Source organism: Phoxinus phoxinus (genome assembly GCF_949152265.1).
Source record: "Phoxinus phoxinus genome assembly, chromosome: 9".
Classification (NCBI taxonomy): domain Eukaryota; kingdom Metazoa; phylum Chordata; class Actinopteri; order Cypriniformes; family Leuciscidae; genus Phoxinus; species Phoxinus phoxinus.
Genome location: NC_136884.1, coordinates 9,414,866 through 9,435,709, shown reverse-complemented (window position 1 = coordinate 9,435,709; position 20,844 = coordinate 9,414,866). Strand labels below are relative to the sequence as shown.

The 20,844-nt window shown below is 37.9% G+C and overlaps 1 protein-coding gene across 1 annotated transcript in view; it reads left to right on the top strand.

Annotated features, from left to right (window-relative positions):
* The window catches only part of nell2b (neural EGFL like 2b), a 38,190-nt gene extending 18,752 nt beyond the window's left edge, over positions 1 to 19,438 (top strand). The window contains exons 14-20 of the mRNA XM_079624026.1: positions 2,083 to 2,205; positions 2,793 to 2,888; positions 11,316 to 11,456; positions 11,604 to 11,797; positions 11,888 to 12,064; positions 14,763 to 14,990; positions 18,642 to 19,438. Of these exons, the coding sequence (XP_079480152.1) occupies positions 2,083 to 2,205; positions 2,793 to 2,888; positions 11,316 to 11,456; positions 11,604 to 11,797; positions 11,888 to 12,064; positions 14,763 to 14,990; positions 18,642 to 18,683 (1,001 nt within the window). The 3' untranslated portion in view covers positions 18,684 to 19,438. The remainder of the gene's footprint in view (positions 1 to 2,082; positions 2,206 to 2,792; positions 2,889 to 11,315; positions 11,457 to 11,603; positions 11,798 to 11,887; positions 12,065 to 14,762; positions 14,991 to 18,641) is intronic.
* Positions 19,439 to 20,844: the final 1,406 nt, after the last annotated feature.

The following is a 20,844-nucleotide window of genomic DNA, read 5'->3' as shown; positions in this document are numbered from 1 at the left end:
GTGTATGCCTGAGAAGCAGAGAGAACATTCTCTATGTTCCACCTGGTGGCGGCTGACAGATCTGCCCATCTGGAAGCTAGAAATTAAATGAATATGTGTGAGAGAAGGAGAGAAGAGCCTTGATAATGAATAATTAGGAGGATAATTGATGTCACTTTAGCTGTCATGGGCAGATGAGTCAACGCAGATGAGAAATCAGACCACACAAACATGTCCACAGTGAGGGATTCATCTCAGTCAAACGCTGCTTGGCATGACTGTAATATCAATGATTGAGGTAAACAGGGATGCCATCAGGGAAGCCAATGGAGCTGGAATTGGACCAAATTGTTTCTTTTTTCTTTTTGGTCTTACAATGAGTAGGAAAAGAAAAATCGTTTTAAAAGCTACAGTTAAATTTAAGCTCCACAACAGTATAATGTAAAGTATGAAAAATGGATGTTCAGTCTTATATTTGCTATTGTGTTGTTTTTATGAGGTTCACTGAAGTTTCACCACTTTTTTTTCCCAGCGCTATCGCTATCTCACGACCAATTAGTTCGAATTCGTACGAGTGAGTAAAGTGTGACTGATTCGGTTGAATTCGTACCATTTGTCTAAACCCCAGTGACGGTTAGGTTTAGGGGCGGGGTCAGGGGTTGGTCATTCGTACGAATTCATACGAATTGGGCAACTCGTACAAAAAAACGAGTGTGGTCGTATGAATTTGTACGAATTAGCCACCTCATAAAATACGAATTCCTGTGAGATTGTTTTTTTTTTTTTTTTACAGAGTAACTTCACAATCTACTCTGCGAGTCTCTCCAATTCTCTTTAACTCTTGGCTGCTTTGGGAACATTTTGCCCCAAACAGAAATATGAATGAGTTTCTGAAGCTTTCATTTGGCATTTCAAGCAGTCTGAGCAAAGGCTTGGGGTCACCTGGAGGTCATTGTAAGACTGTAACATTGTGAGATGATTGTTGAATGTTTCATGATCAAGTTCAATTCAAGATTCAAGAAAGATTTTTCATTGTTATTACTGAACTGTTGAACCCTGTTCTATTAAACGATAAATGGACTGCTTCGCTGTCCTTATTATAAATCAGTGTTTTAGTCATGTAGTCATGAGTCGCTGGAGAGTTTTACCAGTGTCCCTGTTCACTGCAGTCTGACTTGAAACATTTAATTGCCATTTTACAGTGCATATTGTAGTAAACCCATCAAAACGTAATGAGCATGGAAGGATAGAACCGTGCAAGCTAAATTTGAGCCTGCATCATTTATACAAAAAGAGCATTTACATTGAAGTCTTAATTAAACAGCACCATAAAACAGGCTGGTATTCTAAAGGCCCGTTTGTGTCGGGGACAATGATAAAGATATCGTTCTAAAAATCATTCTAGGTATAAAAGAATAGTCCACACATAACCATAACGACAGCACAGAGAAAGAATATTGTTGGAGTCTCTTTCAGAATGATTTTTTTCCCAGCCAATCAGAATCCATCCTGCTTTAAAGAGCGTGAGCATTTAAAGCAGCCGACGTCAAACTTTAGCGCACTCTTAGAATAAACAGAACAATATTGTGCGCTGGTGTGGACGCTAATATAGTTATCGTTATAGTTATCTTTATAGTTATCGTTCTTGGTTAATTTAGCAAGCTAACCTAAAAACCTAAAGACTCAAACTGAAAAAGGCCTATAGTTTATGTTTGGGGGAGTTTTGTTATAGAAAATTACAGTATACATTATATTATTTATTTACTAGCCTATATTTTTTAGGGGTTTGAGCCTTTGCTTTTGTCCAGATAGCGACAGCATTTGACAGCATCTCAAATGTGCAGACAACCTTCAGCATATCATTTTTGCACAATAGTGTCAGTTATTCCCTAAACACCGTGCTCATGCACATCTGACTCCTTCCCCTTTCAGAGATTTTATTCTTTCTTTCTGTCTCTTTCTCTCTCCTTCTGCCTTTTTTCATCTTTGAGATGGAATTGTGTTTCCTCCGAAAGAAACAGCTGCAAGGAAAGTGCAGAACGTGCAAAAAGTTTGAGGAAATTGTGCAAAAACACACTGACACATATCACCTTGTGTTTTCAGAGCACGACGAGTGTGTGCGCGGACTGAATACCTGTGACGAAAACGCTCTTTGCTTCAATACGGTTGGCGGACACAGTTGCTCCTGTAAACCAGGGTACGTCGGTAACGGGACCGTCTGCGGAGGTAAGTGCAAACATCTGAACTCCACACTGTAGGCCTACTAATATTACAGTAAAAATGTCTCATTTCCACACGATGACACATTACAAGTACTGTAACTTGAGATAAGTAATCAGATTACGTTTTTAAGTAACAAGTAAAGTAATGCATTACTTTTAAATTTACAAATAAAACAAATTACTTTTTCAAATATGTTACTTTAGTAAGTTTTCACATTTATTGACCTCTACTGTATTGGTGTGGGCTTATTCATTTCATTTTTGGTGGGAAAGGACCTTGTTCATTGCCAGAAATGCATTTGTTTTTGTTATCAAATAACAAACAAGCAAACATACACCTGCAAGTGACAAAAAGTAAACCAAAAATAACACAACACTTTCCATAAAAAGTAACTAAGTAATGCAATTAGCTACTTTTTATTGAGTAACACATATTGTAACGCATGTATAAGTAACTTTCCCCAACACTGTAAATCAGCACGGTTTGCATGGCTACACTGCACACATGCATTAGCTCAACCTCTGGTTTGCAGGGACTGTTTTTCATTGGTATGGTGAAGCCCTGCTGAAATGTGTGTGTGTTGTGTGCAGCGCTCTGTGAGGGCCAGTGTCTCAACGGAGGTTCCTGCGTCACTCCAGATACCTGCGTCTGCCAGCAAGGCTTTACTGGAAAGAGATGTGAGACAGGTAAGACGCAATTAGGCCAACGGAAGGGCATTTCCTGTAACCTTTCAACGGGAGCTAGAGCAACAAAAAACCAGAGTGGAGAAAAGTGAAGGACATATTCACACACTGCGATGTCGCCTCTCAAGTGTTTTCATATTATAGTGATGGACTGAGTTGGTAGAAATATTCAGAGCTTCAGAAGGCATGGAGGAGAGGTGATTTATTTTTTATATTTTCCAGGCAAGTGAGATTTATCTCAGATGATTTCCACGAATGTGAACATGGCCAAAGATGTCTCCCTGCTCAATATTTCATGACACTGTAGATATGCATGTTTGCTATGAATTTGATGAATACTGTCTTATAATGCTTGCACTATATAATCTAAAGTAGTTGCTAAACTTATTCTCTATATTTTGGTGATTGCATAATATTACAATATAGTTCTGTATTATAATGGAGTAAAACAAATAAAACTCATAATAATTAAAATTCCACATTATTCTAAAAAATATATTTTCAGTAGTTGAAATGTTTCTTATTCTCGATAACAATTTAAAAATATATATATTTATAATATTTAATTATATATTTTATGTTTTATATTTAAACATAATATAAATATTTTAATATAATATCAGTTACTTAATATAAATACTTAATATAATAATAATAATAATAATGGAAATAACATTTGAATTATAGTTAAAGTTAATGTTAATATATTGAAATGTATAAACATGTTGTAATATTAATATAATTTAATGTAAGTTAAATGTTAATATAAATTAACATTAAAATATATAGCTACATAATAAATTATAATAATGATGTTATAAAAATGTAAATATGAATAAGTTAAATTTAGTTGTAATTTCATATAAATACATGTAATTTACATATAATTTATATAAATACATACAATTTAATCAGCATCATTTATTATTATTTTGTGAGTATGGTGAAGTTATGACAATATCTTCAGTCTTCTTGTCTTCTTTCATTGTAGTCAATCAGCAAGATTCAGTGGTCATCTTTATGCCATTGCATTTTAATTTATGTCTGGCTGTGAAGATAGATGAAACCTGTTTCCCCCGACAACGCGTTGTAACCAAATGTGATATGAAAGCGTCAAGATTTAGATCACATCACTTCCATGTAATTTCAGTTCGTGTCCTAATCAACCACGACAAGTGAGGCACGTCAAGACGTCCTGCCAGTTGCTTTGTTTGTATTTTGTCACACTGCACTGACTAGCCCCATCCACTCATCGCTGTATATTAAACATTAAATATGGCCTGAAGGGTTGTGATTTTGTGGATTCATGCAGTATTTTGCTAGTGTTGACAGAAAAATTGAGAACTCGTCATATCATGGTGAGGAAAAGGGAGTGTGTGTGTGTGTGTGTGTGTGTGTGTGTGTGTGTGTGTGTGTGTGTGTGTGTGTGTGTGTGTGTGTGTGTGTGTTGTGTGTGTGTGTGTGTGTGTGTGTGTGTGTGAGAAGCAGAGACCTCAGAACCCTTTGCTCAACGTTACCCAGCAGGGCATCTGCCGGTGGTTTTTTTACAAACCGGTCCAACACCCACTCGCTCCTATGTGTGAGTGACAGAGGGATGATGAAGGGAAAGAGAAAAAGAGGAGAGAGGAAATGAGGAGGCATGGGGACTAAGGGAGACAGCTGGTGGAGAGATAGAGAGAAGATAGAGTGAGGTGTGGTTTGCGAGACACTGTGTGTGCTGAACGCCTGACTCACCGTTCTTGGAGAGAGAACTGGCTGACACACAGACAAACTCACAGTTACATGGGTCAGGTTTTGCCTACATTATAGCAAATGTCCCCACAAGGACCGTAAAAGCTGAAAATAACATACATAGGAAAACAGCTTAATAAACATGGCAAAACCTATAGGTCTTCCAATTTCTTTTTAGCTTTATTTATTTAGTTAGTCAGTTAGTTAGTAACCCTTTACAATAAGCATTAGTTAACAGTGGTTAATGCATTAATTGATATTAACTAACAATGAGCAAATCATTTGTTACCATATTTATTAATCTTTGTAAATGTTAGTCAACTATTTATTGTTAGCTAATATTAGCTTTATTAAATAATATTATACAACTTTTGATTTTAGATATTGGTATCTAAAATCCATATATTAGTTTGATATATTAGTAAATGAAATTAGCATGAACCATTAATAAATACTTTAGAAGTATTTTTCATTGTTAGTTTATGTTATGTAGTTAGTTACTACTCGGGATGTAGTTAACTTATGTAAACAAATGGGACATTGTTATAAAGTGTTATTATGTATTGCTTGTTTGTGAATTACAGAGCTAAACTTACAAAAAGACAAAAAAATGTTTTACTGAGAAATAAAGAGGAAAAAATCAGAGAACAAAAAAAACACTAAATGTTGTACAGAGGGAAAAAAACAAGACCACAATTATTCATTCATTCATTCATTCATTCATTCATTCATTCATTCATTCATTCATTCATTCATTCATTCATCGATTCATTCATTCATTCATTCATCGATTCATTCATTCATTGTTTGTGAATTACAGAGAGAAATGACCAAAAGAAAAAGAACACAATATTTGTATTTAATAATATGAAACCCACATTTTTATTGTTGACTTTTGGACACCACCGTATGCATTTATGTTGGAGAGGCTTTCGTGATGTTGTGGCATTTTTGTGTATAAATATTTGTGCGATGGAGGACAGATTATATGCGCTGGCTTTATGCTTGTTTTATGTGCTCAGTCGTCTGTAATCCCTCACGCTTTTCCCTCATGTTTTCTTTCTTCCTCTGAGGGGAAATGTAATGTTATGACAAAGGCACAAAAGAGGATAAATATTGCACAAACAAACATAAGAGGCAAAGAAAAGTCTGTTCTTCATCCCTTTGAAACCTCCTATCCCTCCACTAAAGGAACTGCATTATTAAACTCTCCGTCTTTGTCAGTAAGCCTCTCTTCTTCATCTCCGTTTTTATCCATGCCAGCTTGACGTTGGCACATATGACCACATATGGCGACTCCCTGCCAGTTTTGTAAATACAAAGCAATCCATTAGTTCGGGGGATATTGTCCTCCTGGTAAAATAGAGAAATTATTTGATAAGAGCATTGTTTTTGTTGTTATTCTGTTCTTTAATGAGAGTAATCGACCGAAGCACAAAGACACAGAGTTATCTTCTCCATCAAATATCCTGCTGCAGAGATGCTTTCTGAATAAGAATCGCTCTCTTTTTATCTTCCCCTGAAAAGGAAAGCTGTAGAGAGTCACATTTTCGTTCATATTCAGCTCTTACTTCTTAGAAGACTAGCTGGCACCATGTATTATCCATCGGATTGGCTCAGATGCTTCACACATGCTCTGTTCATAAAGGAAACCCAATTACAGCAGGTCCTCAGGGGTTAAACGCCCTGGGCTCGGGGTCCTTCTTCTTAATCAAGACGTTTCTGCAGGCTACTTGTTAATTCTTTATGTGATGGGTGTACAGCAAGGGGGCGTAAGCACGTTCAACTCGCAGATAAAATGGCTGCATTGTGTCACTGAACACCTTAAATGTGTCTTTGCGCCAGGATGGGAGTCTGGAGAAGCGTTTACTCTTAATATTAAGCTAGAATGGAGCCCTACCCCTATCAAATTTTAATGAGAATATCTTCAGAAGCTCTAGTGAGAAAGGCCTACAGGGAGGAGCGTAAAATTGTGTGTACAACGAGCTTCAAAACAGCTGCTGGTCCTGTCCTCCGATAAAACTTCTCCATGTTTATTTAAGTGCTCTGATTATGTCTGCTTCGTTGGGTTCATGTATTCCAAGTCGTTACTCATCATGTCTAATGAGGTGGAGATAATTAGAGTTTAGCTGCTGAACGTCTTCCCTTGCTGTGCAACACAGACCTCTGTTTTACCCGGATTAACACTGCACAACTAATATAAAATATTATAATGTAATAATATAATGTAAATGAATGATAATGTTTTAATTTTGTGCATTGTATCTTGCATCTTTATATTATTTTATTTTATTATTACTTATATATGTATAGGATATATATAGGATATATTATAGGATATATTGTTGCTTTTAATAATCAATAAGTTATGACAACAAATATTTTTTCATTGCTTTAACTTAACTTTTTTTATAAGTTATACAAGATTCAAATAAATGTTTTAAGTCATTTTAATGTAATTTAAGTTGAAATTACTGAAACATCCAAGTTGATTGTACTTAAAAATTGAATGCAGCAACTTTTTTTTTTTTTACAGTGTATAAAATAGTTAACTTTCTAAATGCTCTTTCCAGGTCCTATTGTTTCATCATGTTATTCCAAAAACGTTGGGTCTCATTGAATATCCGTTTCGCTCTGAAATATGTCACCATCACCAATAAAATGGGTTGCGAACAGTAATTCACTTCGACTTTAAAGATAAGACTTTCCTCTGAATCTCTGCTTTTGTTTGGGGAAACTCTGAGGATCTGCTGTCTGTGTTCTCATTAAGAAAAGGTTTGCTTTTGAACTTCCTGTTCAAAAAAAAAAGAAAAGAAAAGAAAAAGACTTTGTTTGAGAATGGGACCAGGCTTTCATGCACACAGCCGCACTTCGACTCCCTCGTTTGCATGGAGGCCCTTCTACAGTGCCGAGCTCCCCAGCGAGACCCAGCAGTGGGTGTGAATCTGTTCATTAGTGTGAGGATGGAGGGGGAGGATGAAGGGAAGGGGGTGGGAACGAGAGCAGGGCAGATGAAGGAGATAGCTGGGATGGGAACAGCCAAGATGTTCAGGGACTGAGTGGATTGATGACTTACCGTTTGAAGAATCGTCCCTGATGAAATTGACTTGAGGATACCACTGTGGACCCATAACTATTACCGTCCTCATGGGATTATATAGATTACTTTATATATATCATGCTGATCACTTTCTTCACTCCAGGTGGCTCATATTGTTCTGAAAATATTTGAGCATTAGAATGCTCAGGGAAGAAGACGCCAAATTAGAGCAGCCTGTCTGTGCCATCTTTACATCTTTACTTGCTTTCATTACTTTCGCTTTTATTCTCGCGCACCGACTCATTTGCTAAACTGAACAGCCAATCAGAGTTCTCTCTCTCACCGATGGCGCTGATGCCAACGGTTACTTTTGTTCGATTCGATTTAAATTGAGATGTATACAATTCTATAAATACAATTCTATTACTCTATAAATTAGCTTTCCATTTTGTTAAGATATAACAATACTTGGCCGAGATGCAACTATTTGAAAATCTGGAATCCGAGGGTGCAAAAAAAATCGAAACATTGAGAAAAATCGCCTTTAAAGTTGTCCAATTATTTTCGCGATGGTGCTTCATTCACTCACAAAAATAAAAGTTGTATATTTTTACGGTAGGAAATTTACAATATATCTTCATGGAACATGATCTTTACTCAATATCCTAATGATTTTTGGCATAAAACATTTTTTTTTTGACCGATACAATGTATTGTTGGCTATTGTCACAAATATACTTGTGCGACTTGTGACTGGTTTTGTGATCCAGGGTCACAATTGGCCAAAATACCACTGACAATGTCCAACTAGTGCCGACGGTGTGGAGCACACCACAAAAATTGGGCCGGTCGACGCTCAACATCTCAGGGCCTATAGAGACAGAAACTAAACAGAGCGTTACTGACAGACTGGGAAGAGAGGTGCTGCAATAATGTAATAGATATATGTTCAAAATCAGGTGGTTTTTTTTTTACATTCAAGCGTGAAAACCTATTCTGGTAGACCCAAAAACAAAATCAAGACTTTGAATAGGTCCCCTCTAAAAGAAACTGCGCCCTTGGTTTTTGCTAGAGCACAACTCACCGATGCACACAAATGGAAGTGTATGAGGATCCCAAATGCTGAAGATGGAGCAAATGAGAAGGGAGACTATGTATTGTGCTGTCGACTTGTGACATTCCGTGACAAATTAGTGGCAGGGCTGCAGGACAGCGGGAACCCTGGGGGTTTACCCGTGAATACACAGTCAATCAATACTTGCGACTGCTTTCTGACAGCACAAATGCCAGCCATTCCTCTGAGAGAGATGAGTGCGCTGTGTGTTTGTGCTCAAGGAAGAAAATGAATAAATGTCATCAGCTCTGCCTACATCTATGTATTATTCAGTATTGTTTGTGTTATTTTCGCCATTCTCTGTTTTTAATGGAGGAGGGATTTTGTGTTAGGGGAGTGAAATCTTGACAGAAGTGAAGCAATCTTAGAAGCGAGATGTTGAGAACTCTTGCATGGAAAATGTTTTATACCAGACATTCTTTTTCCGATGAAATGTTCCTCAGAATAAAAGGACGGTTTAGTCAAAAAAAAGAATATTCTGTCGTACATATTAGAATATGTTCATATTCTAATGTTCACAATTGCCTGATCCGATGCAATCTAATGTGCAATATTTGAATTTACACAAACATTTAAGTGAAAGTAAAGACAATCATGATGTTACAAAAGATTTCTATTTCAAATAAATGCTGTTCTTTTAAACTTTTTATCAAAGAATCCTGAAATAAATGCATCACGGTTTCCATTACAAAAAGCAGCACAACTGTTTTCAACATTGATTATAATAAGAAATGTTTCTTTGGCGGCAAATCAGCATATTAGAATAATTTCTGAAGTATCATTTGACACTTAAGACTGGAGTGATGATGCTCAGCTTTGCCATCACAGGAATACATTACATTTTAAAATATATTTCAATAGAAGAAAGGGTATTTTAAATGTTAATAATATTCACAATATTACTTTTACTGTAATTTTGAGAAACACAGTCTTGATGAGCATAGGAGACTTTCAAAAATCTTACGGACCCCACATTTTTGAGTGTATTTTTCTCTCAGAAGTTATCCTTTGGCTTCAGAAGACTTTAAATATAGTACATGAGCTGCAGTGACTGTTTTTATTGGTTGATTTACACGTTTTTTAATGTTATTTTTGTAACTTGACAGCCCCAGGTCTCCGTTTACTTGTGTAAAAGAGAGCAGCATGAACATTCTGCTAAATGTCTATTTTTGTGTCCGATATTATGAAGTCAAACAGCTTTAGATCAACTTAAGGGTGAATAATGTCAGAATTGTAATTTGTAAAGATTTCTCAGCCCATGCGATACTAAAAGCAACACATGCAAACCTAATTCACAAGGTCCTTTAGGCTGTTTCTCATATTCTATGCTCTTTCACAAAGACTCTCAAGGCTACGTAAAAATATTTCTCTCTCACACATCCCCACAAACCCATAGTATACTTCAGCTTTCGTTTAACCCCTCTACTCAGCCTTGCCTGTATTTCAGACATTAAAATTGGCATTGAAATACAACACAATGAAATTCCCCCTTAGCAATCTAATGAGATGGGTGAGGTGAAGCACAATCTGTAGCCTAGGGTTAAAGTCACAAAATCATTTCTAACCCATTCTGCTTGAAGTTGTCATTGAACTGACTGGGTCTGTGACGCTCTTCGTATCTCTCTTCGAGAGTGTAATCCAAGGACATGGACTTGAAGTTGAATAGATGCTGAAGAGCATCATTATCAACAGCTGTTGGATACGCTCCTTTCAAGACGACCATGGCAAAAGCTCCATTTGTCTTACTTCCTTTGTGTTTGGTGTGAGGACAGACATCAAATATGAAGATTTGCATTCATTTAGGAATTTGAAAAGGTTGTAGAGACAGCATAATACAGTCTAGCAAAACATAACATTTGAATATGCACTTTATGGCAGTTTTTGTTTCTTTGTTTGTTCAAATCGAATGAATTTTCAGCATTATTACTCCAGTCTCCAGTCTTCAGCAAACTCGTCTCCATACCGGCGTGATGACTCCGACTTCCAACCAGATGGAACTAGATAAATATTCGGAATGTTCTGATCCAATCTGACTTCTGACCTGTAATGCTGCCTGAATCATAATCATACACTGTTCGTTCGTTGCCCAGAGGAGAACTGGCCCCCGACTGAGCCTGGTTTCTCCCAAGGTTTTTTTTCTCCATTCTGTCACCTGATGGAGTTTTGGTTCCTTGCCACTATTGCCTTGGCTTTTGGCTTGCTTAGTTGGGGACATTTAATATTCAACAATATCATTAAACTGCCTTACTTAAGGTGGACGATGATGCAATTTTCTTCTAGAAACAAACTTTGTTGTATTACTTTCATGTTATCAATGTGAAGCTGCTTTGATACAATCTGTATTGTAAAAAGCGCTATGTAAATAAAGTTGACTTGACTTAACTTCAGTGTCACATGGTCCTTCAGAAAGCATTCTAATATGCTGATTTGATTCTCAAAAAAAAATCTTCCTATTGTCAATGTTAAAAACAACAGAGAGTGACACTGTGCTTTTTTCATACCTTTCTTGGGTTTCCTCATGCATGACTCCACCTTGTCACCCAAGACATCGACGAGTGCCTCGATGGGTTTGTGGAGTGTGACAGTCGAGCCACTTGCGTCAACCTTCCTGGCTGGTACCACTGCGAGTGTCGCGACGGATACCATGACAACGGAATGTTCTCAGCCAATGGAGAGTCATGTGAAGGTAACTTATTTCTAATGAAACAGTGCTTATTTTGAATAGAGAAACATGCATTTCCCATTTAGCATGAGGGTCTAACTGGGCCGTGCTAAGCCTTGACCCCTTGGATTTAACCAGTGACTTATATTGTGTTCTGTTTCTTGTTGGTAGACATTGATGAATGTGAGACGGGGAGGCACAGCTGTGCCAACGACACCGTGTGCTTTAACGTGGACGGAGGTTACGACTGCCGCTGTCCGCACGGTAGGAACTGCACGGGAGACTGCGCCCACGACGGGAAGGTGAAACACAACGGGCAGATCTGGGTGCTGGACGACGACAGGTGCTCGGTCTGCTCTTGTCAGGTGAGCCAAAGGCCCTGACGGGAGTTGTAGTCAAAGGAAAACTGAGAAATTCGTTTTTTTTACTGAGTCTGTCTTTCTCTTCTGTTTTAGTCGGGGTTGGTGATGTGCAGACGGATGGTGTGTGATTGTGAGAATCCCACGGTGGATGTGTTGTGCTGTCCTGAGTGCGATCCTCGCCTGAGTTCTCAGTGTTTGCATCAGAACGGTCTGCTAGCATACAGTAATGGAGAAACCTGGGTGGAAAACTGCCAGCAGTGCCAGTGTATGGTGAGTGACAGCATGCTAAACCAACTAGATGTGGTGATGCGTTATGATTACCAGTCCAGTATTTATAAAATATATGTTATATCGTCAATGTGAAAAAGAACTATTGCTGAAGAACATTAGAGAAAGGTTCTTTCAAAAACATTTTTGAAATATCTCTAATTTAGAGATGTACAATAGGGGTCCAAAAACAAGCAACTAGTGAGAATGCTTGAATTTTGCATTTTTTAAATTTGTTATTACAATATAAATGATGGAACCTGATATAATAAAACCTGATGGTTCATACTGAATATTCCAAAGCGCATCTTGTGTAGTAGCAGCTAGGAAATTTGTTGGTAAATGTCATATATAAAATGACTATAATAAAATGACTATAAATATGTATTATTTAAACAGAAATATTATGTCTTATTAAGTCTTTTATTAGACTTTTGGATAGTAAGAATATAATTACACTTAAATAATGTGCAATTATTATAATATTTAATACTACTACTACTAATTATTATTATTATTATTTTTATTTGTTTATTTTTAAAAAAAATGTTTTTAAAGACTATTTAAAGACTTTTACCAATGAAATAAAAGCACTATGACCAGCCACATTTATATATCAACACTTTTCCAGTATTCAGCAAGATGGACTTCCTTGATGCAAAATTGTATGAAATTTGCATATGAGGGGATTAGCCAATGATAAGTGATAATAGTCTCCAAATACAGTGGCAAACATAGCCTAAGAGTCAGAGTGAGGGTTGGAAAATGGTCAAATAAAACGAAATATATATTTTTTTGGCTCAACAACTCAACTCCTCTGTCATGCTGTTCTCTGTGTATTAGATTCAGATCTATTACACAGAGAAACTGCTGCTCACAGTGGAACTCTGCAATATCTCAGTCAGGAAGTCTTGCGCCAAACCTTGAACAATGCAGTTTTCAGCCCCTCTGGTGTTTGTCCTTCCTGCCATTTTTTCTTTCTTTATGCAGAACTTTTCGCACTCTGAAAAGAATCGAGTTATAAAGTCCAGCTCCATCTTTCTCTCTAGTGAAAATCCTCACTACAGTGTTTGCTGAACTGACAATGGGCTCAAACAGGGCTCCTAAACTTGTCAGAGGTTTTCGTGACATGCCAGGCTCCCAGCTCACTTTTCCTCTGTCGGAGAAGGTTTCTGCTACACGGGGAATGAAGCTTTTTCCTCATGTTTAGGACTGTTAAACTTGTTGGCCTGTAATGAATTCTGTTAAAGACTTCTGGACAGTGGTGGACAGCGTAACAGACGGAAGGCTAATGCTAAAGCTAGGCTCTGGATTAATTGCTCAATAACTGACTTTCAATTGAAAACCCTTTTTAATCCTGCACAAGCGTAATCTGTGTCCATTAAACCAGCTTTGAGAGAGGAACATGATCAAACAGAGACAGTTTTGCATGGCCGTATTGAAATTTCATTAGCTTTCAGTACAGCTGGTTTTTGTTTGTCTCTTTTATGTCGTTCTTACACAGTTATCACATTCTCTTTCAGTCAGCGTTTTCTTTTAGTCATTTTCAACCCCCTTTACACTTCGAATCCTGGTTCTCATCAGTTTTTTTTTCTTGTTCCCTGTGAAGTAAAAGGAACACATAACTTGAAAGAGAGGAAGAGACGCAGAAAAAGAGAGAATGAGGCAGGAAGAATGCTTTGTATTTTAAGGATACAGAAGTGCGAGGAGTGAAAGAACAAAGAATGTTTCCGGAACGGAAAACTCCAGGAGGGGAGAGAGAGAGAAAGAGAGAGAGAGAGACTTTCAGAGAAATATCTGCATTCCTCTTGTATTCAAGGTCTATGTTTGCTGCTCGGTCTGATTCAGGATGTAATCTGAAAAATACGTTGTTTTGCAGGGGACTACAGCAATCAGTTCGCGGAAAAATGAACCTGTATGATCTTCTCTGAAATACAAAACAAGAAAAATGAATGTAAACTTTAAAAGAAATATAAAATAAGTATTCAAAAATAATATAAATTACTTTTTTATGATTCAAAACTAAAAAAGTGTCGTTTGAATAGTCTTGAATAGTCATTATTTAGTGACCATTATTATCTACTCACCAGACATGAGTAACTGAGTTGAACATAAGAACAGGATAAATTAAATATGATAAATGCACGTTGTAGAATTAAAAAGCAGATGATGCCTCTATCAAAAAAAGTGAGTGGATTTTTTTATTAACTGAAATGCAGGGTCTATTAAGAGAATATAATCTCCTCGTATGCTTTCTAGATAAACTATAGTCTGTCTTAAAGTTAACATGCAGTGTTTGACCGGAGTGACTTTCACACTCTTTAATATGTGGCATTCCAAGTACTCCATCACATTGGTCCTTTGTGGATTTTTCCCACAGGTGCAAGGATAAAGCATTGATGTATCTTGACACATCACCTGCAGTCTAACAGATGTTAAACAAAGTTTTAAAGAATACAGAGCGGAGATAGCCATGTGTGTGTGACTATATTAAACCAGCACTGACCTAGGGATGTCGTATCGATCCTTCATTACACGCTCCTCTCTGGATCAGTGAGCACAACACAGTATTTGTGATTTGCAGCATGGTAAAGCGGAAGTGTGTAATTTATGTGCCACTAGCGTCACTGAACGGAATTGCGAAAATATTGATTCTTTTCAGTGTGGGAATGAAATATGTCTCCGTCTGTGTGTTTCTCAGAGGGGTGAAGTGGACTGCTGGCCGATATCATGCGCACCGGTCTCTGACTGCGAGTTTACAGTGGTTCCTGAGGGCGAGTGCTGTCCGCGCTGCGTCACAGACCCCTGCCTGGCCGATACCGTTCGGAATGACATCACCAAGACCTGCGTGGATGAATACGGGATCACTCGCTTCAGCGGCTCCGCTTGGACCAAACACGGCACGGAGTGTTCCCTCTGCCAGTGCAAGGTACTTGACACTTACATAACCACCCTAAAACACACATTCACAAAGGGCAAGCACTTTATTGTGTGTTTGAATATTATTAAGACATAAACCCCTGTGGTTGTCGCTATGTTTAAAGTGATAATTCTTGTTTTTTATGTAATATTGCATTATTTATTATAAATGATTTTTCCATGCACATCATTATTTTTTTATTCATGTACCCTCGTGATCTTTAATCAAAATAAAGTTCCCTCCCTCTTGTAACAACATCTCTTCTCTGATGATGTGTTGACTGGTGTGAGGGCGGGACATCCTGTCACTCACATGACATCACAGTAATAGCAAACCACAATCCTCTAATCAATTCCCCATGGACAAAATCAAGGGTTACACTTTATTTATTATTAACATGTACTTAATATAGAGTTATAGTTAGGATTGGGTTTTGGTTTAGGGTTAATTATGCATAATTTACTGTAAGTCTAACTATGTCACCTTAAAATAAAGTGTTACCAAATCAAAAAAATTCTTGTTTGAGAAGAACAAGAATAAGAACAACATATCCATTTGAGTCGTATATATGTCACAATAGGGAAGAAAAGGCTATCACAACGTCTGTTTTATGCCGACTTTAAGCTGGATCCTTTCACATAAAATGAACACAGCTTCCACAGGCCCTCTAAGGGTTTCATGGACATCTGGCTAATTTACTTTTTAACATTTGAATACCAATTCAGTCAAAGGCAAATGCTTTTGGTTGTGTGCCCAGTCAAAGCTTTGGTTATATTGTTTTGGTGCATTGAAATATTTTTAAAACACTTACAGTGAGATCCAAATTTCTCAGACCACATAGAAAAATCTGAGATCTAATTTAAGACTGGAAATAAACAAAGTTTTACAATTTAAAAAAAATTAAACCACAGACACTTAATGATGTAAAGAACGTCTCAGGTTACGCATGTAACCATGGTTCCCTGAGAGGGAAGCGAGGCGCTGCATCAGCTGACACAATGGGGACGCGTCCCGCAGGACCCTGTGTCTGAGGCACGTGTACCAACTAGCCAATCATGGCCGATGCACTGATGAGAAAAGGTTCGCTGCACCACGAAACCCTCCTCAAAGGAGGAGGGAGGAAAACTTTGTTCTCCTCTTAAAGCAGAATTATTGTACCCCAGCACCCTCCTCAAAGATGCCAGAAAGGAACTAGGAGAAGAAAAGAATGAGAAACGGGACAAAGGCTCAAATAGCAGAATCCCACTTAAGCATTCTCCTCTTTTCCTGACGTATTTAAAGCCTTTTGATCTGAGTGCGGCTCGCTCCTATTACGGCGCCTCTGCTCACCCCTCCTCGGAGCCACACTCGCCTTTCACTCTTCTCTCCAGGAACTCGTTCCTGGCGGGGGCTCAGACGGTCTGGGAGGAGCCTGCACCTGGTGAGAAATACATTTCCCAAAGGTCCTTAACCAGATCTGCCTGGTTAACTTGCAATATTGTCATAATATGCAAAGCTCCGCCAATCTGACCAGTCGCCACATACGCTTTGCCAACCAACCTCGATGTCATCTGACATGGCTTAGAGGGCAAAACGGGAGCCTTCAACGATGAGGATTTCCCTGGAGAAAGGCAATTCGCTAAATTCCTCCCATAACCCCACTCACTCAGCCCCTCTACATTCGAATCATTTGAAGCAGAATTGGCCATGCAAGCAGAGTATAGATGTTCCCACGAACCTGACACCACAGTGTGCAGGTCTGGAAGAAATGGAAAGCTCACCGGAGCAGTGCACTTATGACTTTGCAGATATCGCTCGTAGACGGCTGTCTGCGACCTCGCGCTTCGAGCCGGACCGTTCCAAGCTCAGTCTGGCTGTAGCACGAGTCAAAAGCTCCACTATTTCATTGTATTCGACATTTTGCTGCATGTAGATATGCTGCATCTACTGACTCCACGCTTTCTATATTGTCAGAATCATAAGCGAGCAATGAGTCCTCGTGTTCCACGGAAGAAGCCGCCGAGTGGGCTTTCGCTTCAGGCATGGACAGCAGAGCTAGGGGGAGAAGTGAGGGGAACTTGCTCACGCTCCTCGAGCAGTTCGGTCTGAGATCCCCACGGCTGGCAGCTGCGCTGAGCTCGAGCCGCGGGGCTCAGCGGCTTGACACTTTTCACACATGAAGAGCGCCAGCCGAGAGAGGAGCTTTCTCAGTGAGAAATCATCGCAATGCATGCATCCAGTCCCCTCGAGGGCTGAACGTGCATGCTCCACTTTTAGACAGAAAACACACATATCATGACCCGGTGTTTTGAAACGCAGGCATGGATGGACACAGCATTTAAACTGTTTGCTTGCCATATTGCCTTCTCTTTCCCTTTCCCTTTCACACACTGCAATCTTCACACAGCACACTTCAGACAAGTGGCTTTCTTAAGACATTGAAAATGATGACGTGTTTTCGGGTGCCCTTTTTATATGCTGGGGACTGGGAGCACCTTGCGACATCATCTGTGCATCGGCCATGATTGGCTAGTTGGTACACGTGCCTCAGACACCAGGTCCTGCGGGACGCGTCCCCATTGCATCAACTGACGCAGTGTCTCGTTCCCCACGAAAGGGAAACATATTTATATATATGTTTTTTTGTTTTGTGTTTGTCTTGTCTCGTCCGTGAGCACTTGACTTGACCAAAAAAATAAAAACCTTTTTCCTTTAATCCTCCCTTGTTTGGCTTATGCTACTCTAAGCAATGCCTGAACTTTGTATTTTGAGCACTTCTTGAGTTATTTTTGCCTCTTCACGATGACTCTCTTCCTGTAGTCCTCAGTTGTAAGTCGCTTTGGTTAAAAGCGCCTGCTAAATGACTCAATGTAAATGTAAATGTTTGTATTTTTACATTAGATTATTACTCTTTACTTTTAATCTTTACTTTTTATAGGTCACTAATCAGATAACAAATTTGTGATACGAATCTTGTGATTTTTAATCAGTCAGATGGTTTTCCATTGAAGCTCAATATGCTCTTTGGATCATCTTTTATACAAACTTATGAAGTTTATGCAGCAAAAAATAAATAAAAATGCCTAGCACAAATACAAAGAAATTCTGAATCTATGTTAATTTTTCAGTTCAACTTTTCACTCAAATGATGCTGAATATAAATTATAACGATAAAAGATAATAAATAGTTTTTTTTTTCATATATGAAATATATTATAATGAAAAGATAATATAACTAATTAAATTAGATGTACTTTCAAATAGTGGTCTCAGGCATTGGCACTCCTCTCTAAATGATGGGATAAGTCATTTATAGATAGATGGCTAAGAAACATGGACAATCCAGCTGAGCACACAGAAAACGGTCCCGGGTACTGTGAGATTTGCCTCGGCGAGGACTGAACAGAGATGAATGCGGGAATAAAGAACTGTGCTCGTGGACAGGAGAGAATCCATCTACTTATTAAAGCACCTTATGTGACTGGCCAAGGTCATCGGCATCGTTTGAGCTGAAAGATGAATTGTGAGAGAGTGAGAGGCTGTACTGATGCTTAGTCGATGCTTTACGCACATGCAGTATGGAAGCGGTTTGAGTGAGTGTCACATCGGCTGCTTTTCTTTTTTTGACTAATGTATCTCTCTTCCTTTTCCTTCCCTACCTCCCTCTCTTTTTCTCTGCAGAATGGTCACATCTGTTGCTCCGTGGACCCTTTGTGCCTCTAGTCCTATTCAAAGGCAAAATGTCTGAGTACTTTTCCTTTTCCTTCTCTCCTTTTGTCTGTTTTTCTTTGCCCCCTCTTTGTCTCAGCTCTCAGTTTCATCCCTTCCAGAAGATCATTTTATACCAAATCTTCATGTGTATTATAACATAAACGATATAACTAAAACAATTAAAGCAACCATCAGACAACTGAATCGTTTTTAGCTTTGAGCGGTGTTTCAGATTTGCTTGACGCATTTGATAAAGTGTTTATTTGTCGTACACCAATCATCATTTGGAAACCATGACGTGATACTCGGATACAGAGATCCACCTTTGCGAATTCCATTCAATTTTCAGGTTTCAATGTCAAAACTACCTTGAAAATGAAGGTTAACTTCTCGTTGATTGCAGTGTTTTGTGCTTGATGGGTTCAGCAGACTGCAGACATGGTAAAACCCCTTTGTAAATGACCTCCAGGTATTACCAGTGTTTACTTCTTTCAGTATTAATGGTAGTTCCACTCCCTTTCAGGGGGAAATATGATCTTGATGTTGTGAATAGTTTATTTAATGTGTTTGTTTCTCACGTCTTTTGAATTCTGTCATTACTTTGATGTTTTATGTTGCACCTTTTGTCAAATTGATGTTTTGTTTCCTTCAATGGCTCGGTGCACTGTTGTGTCATGGTGAAATAAAAGGTTTCCATGTAAAAAAAAAATATCCAGATGCATTGTTGTCCTTTCTATTTATTTAAATTAAAAATCAGTGTGTGACAGAAAATCTATTTTGCATCCATTCATGTTTTACAACCGAGGTCTCCGAAACCATAAAGTCATAAAAAATGTTTCATAGAGGGTGTTTGATGCATATCAATTTGACATTTTGTTTATAATCAAGAATAATACGATTTGTCGAAGTGTCAACCTGATATTTTTTATGTTACAGTCAATATGAACTGCAATCCATTTTACTTCCGTGATGTGAAGTATTTTTTTTATTTTGAGTTTGATTCAATTTTGATTAAAGATTACAGATTACAAAGACAAACATTTTCTCTTTGGAACAACATGCACAGATGAATCTTTCACGATAAGACTAGACAAGATAAATCTTGACTGTAAGTGTATTTTTGACATATTAAAGGGGCTTTGGGATATCTCAGGCCACAAAAAAAAGAAAGAACATGAGCTCAAAATAGACAATGATAAAATCAGAATAATGATATTTTTTTTTCTGCATAATTTTTTTGCCCATTTGTTTCCATTCTTGCTGATTCATTGCCATCTTCCATGTATCTTTTCCTTTTCCAGCCTTCTAGCCGCTTTTCATCAAACTGGTGTCTGGACTCTTCGCACGCAGGCTGAACTTGGGTTTATTTCAATGCCATTAATCCTGTGCAATTACACATGGTTTAAATAGTTGGTTGATCATGGCTGCTGTTTACCGGCCTCTCTCATCCTCTTTCATCTCACATTATCCTTCTCTCTTTCACACTCACACACAGTTTTCCCGACGCAGGAGATTACTGCAGTGTGATGGCTCTCATTTCCGTGATTTTACTGATCCCACAGATTAGTGACCATACTGCAGATCTGATGTGGCTGTGCCAGCCCCCAGCTCTATGTGCCAACCTCTATCTGACCTGTAGTGTGTGCTTGCTTGTGTGGACATATGGGTTTGAGTACGTCTCTGTTTTCTCTTCAGGAAGTACAGGTCTAATGTGTGCTATTTATAGATTCAGCATTTGTGTGCTTGGTAATACTTTTGGAAAGTTGATGTTAGGGTTAGTGCTAAACTCCATCTGAAACAATTTAAATAGCATTTAGAAATTATTCCCGTTTTTTTATGCACTGCAGCAAACTATTGTAATTTTAACTGTAATTTTTTTAAATTTTAACTGTAATTTTAACGTAATTTTGACCGTAAAAAACTGTTAACAGAACGTTATTGTACTATATATGGAGAAAAACCCATGTAATAGTAAAACACAGTAAAATATGTTAACATTTTTACTGTTTTTTTTTTTTTACAGAATTATTCTGGCAATCACAACTGGCATTTTTATTTTGTAAAAATTACAGATTTTTTACAATGTGTATTTTTAATGTTATTTAAATTTTTATTCATTTTAAATTATTTATTTGGATTAATTTGCAATATAGATTTGTATCACCACATAATG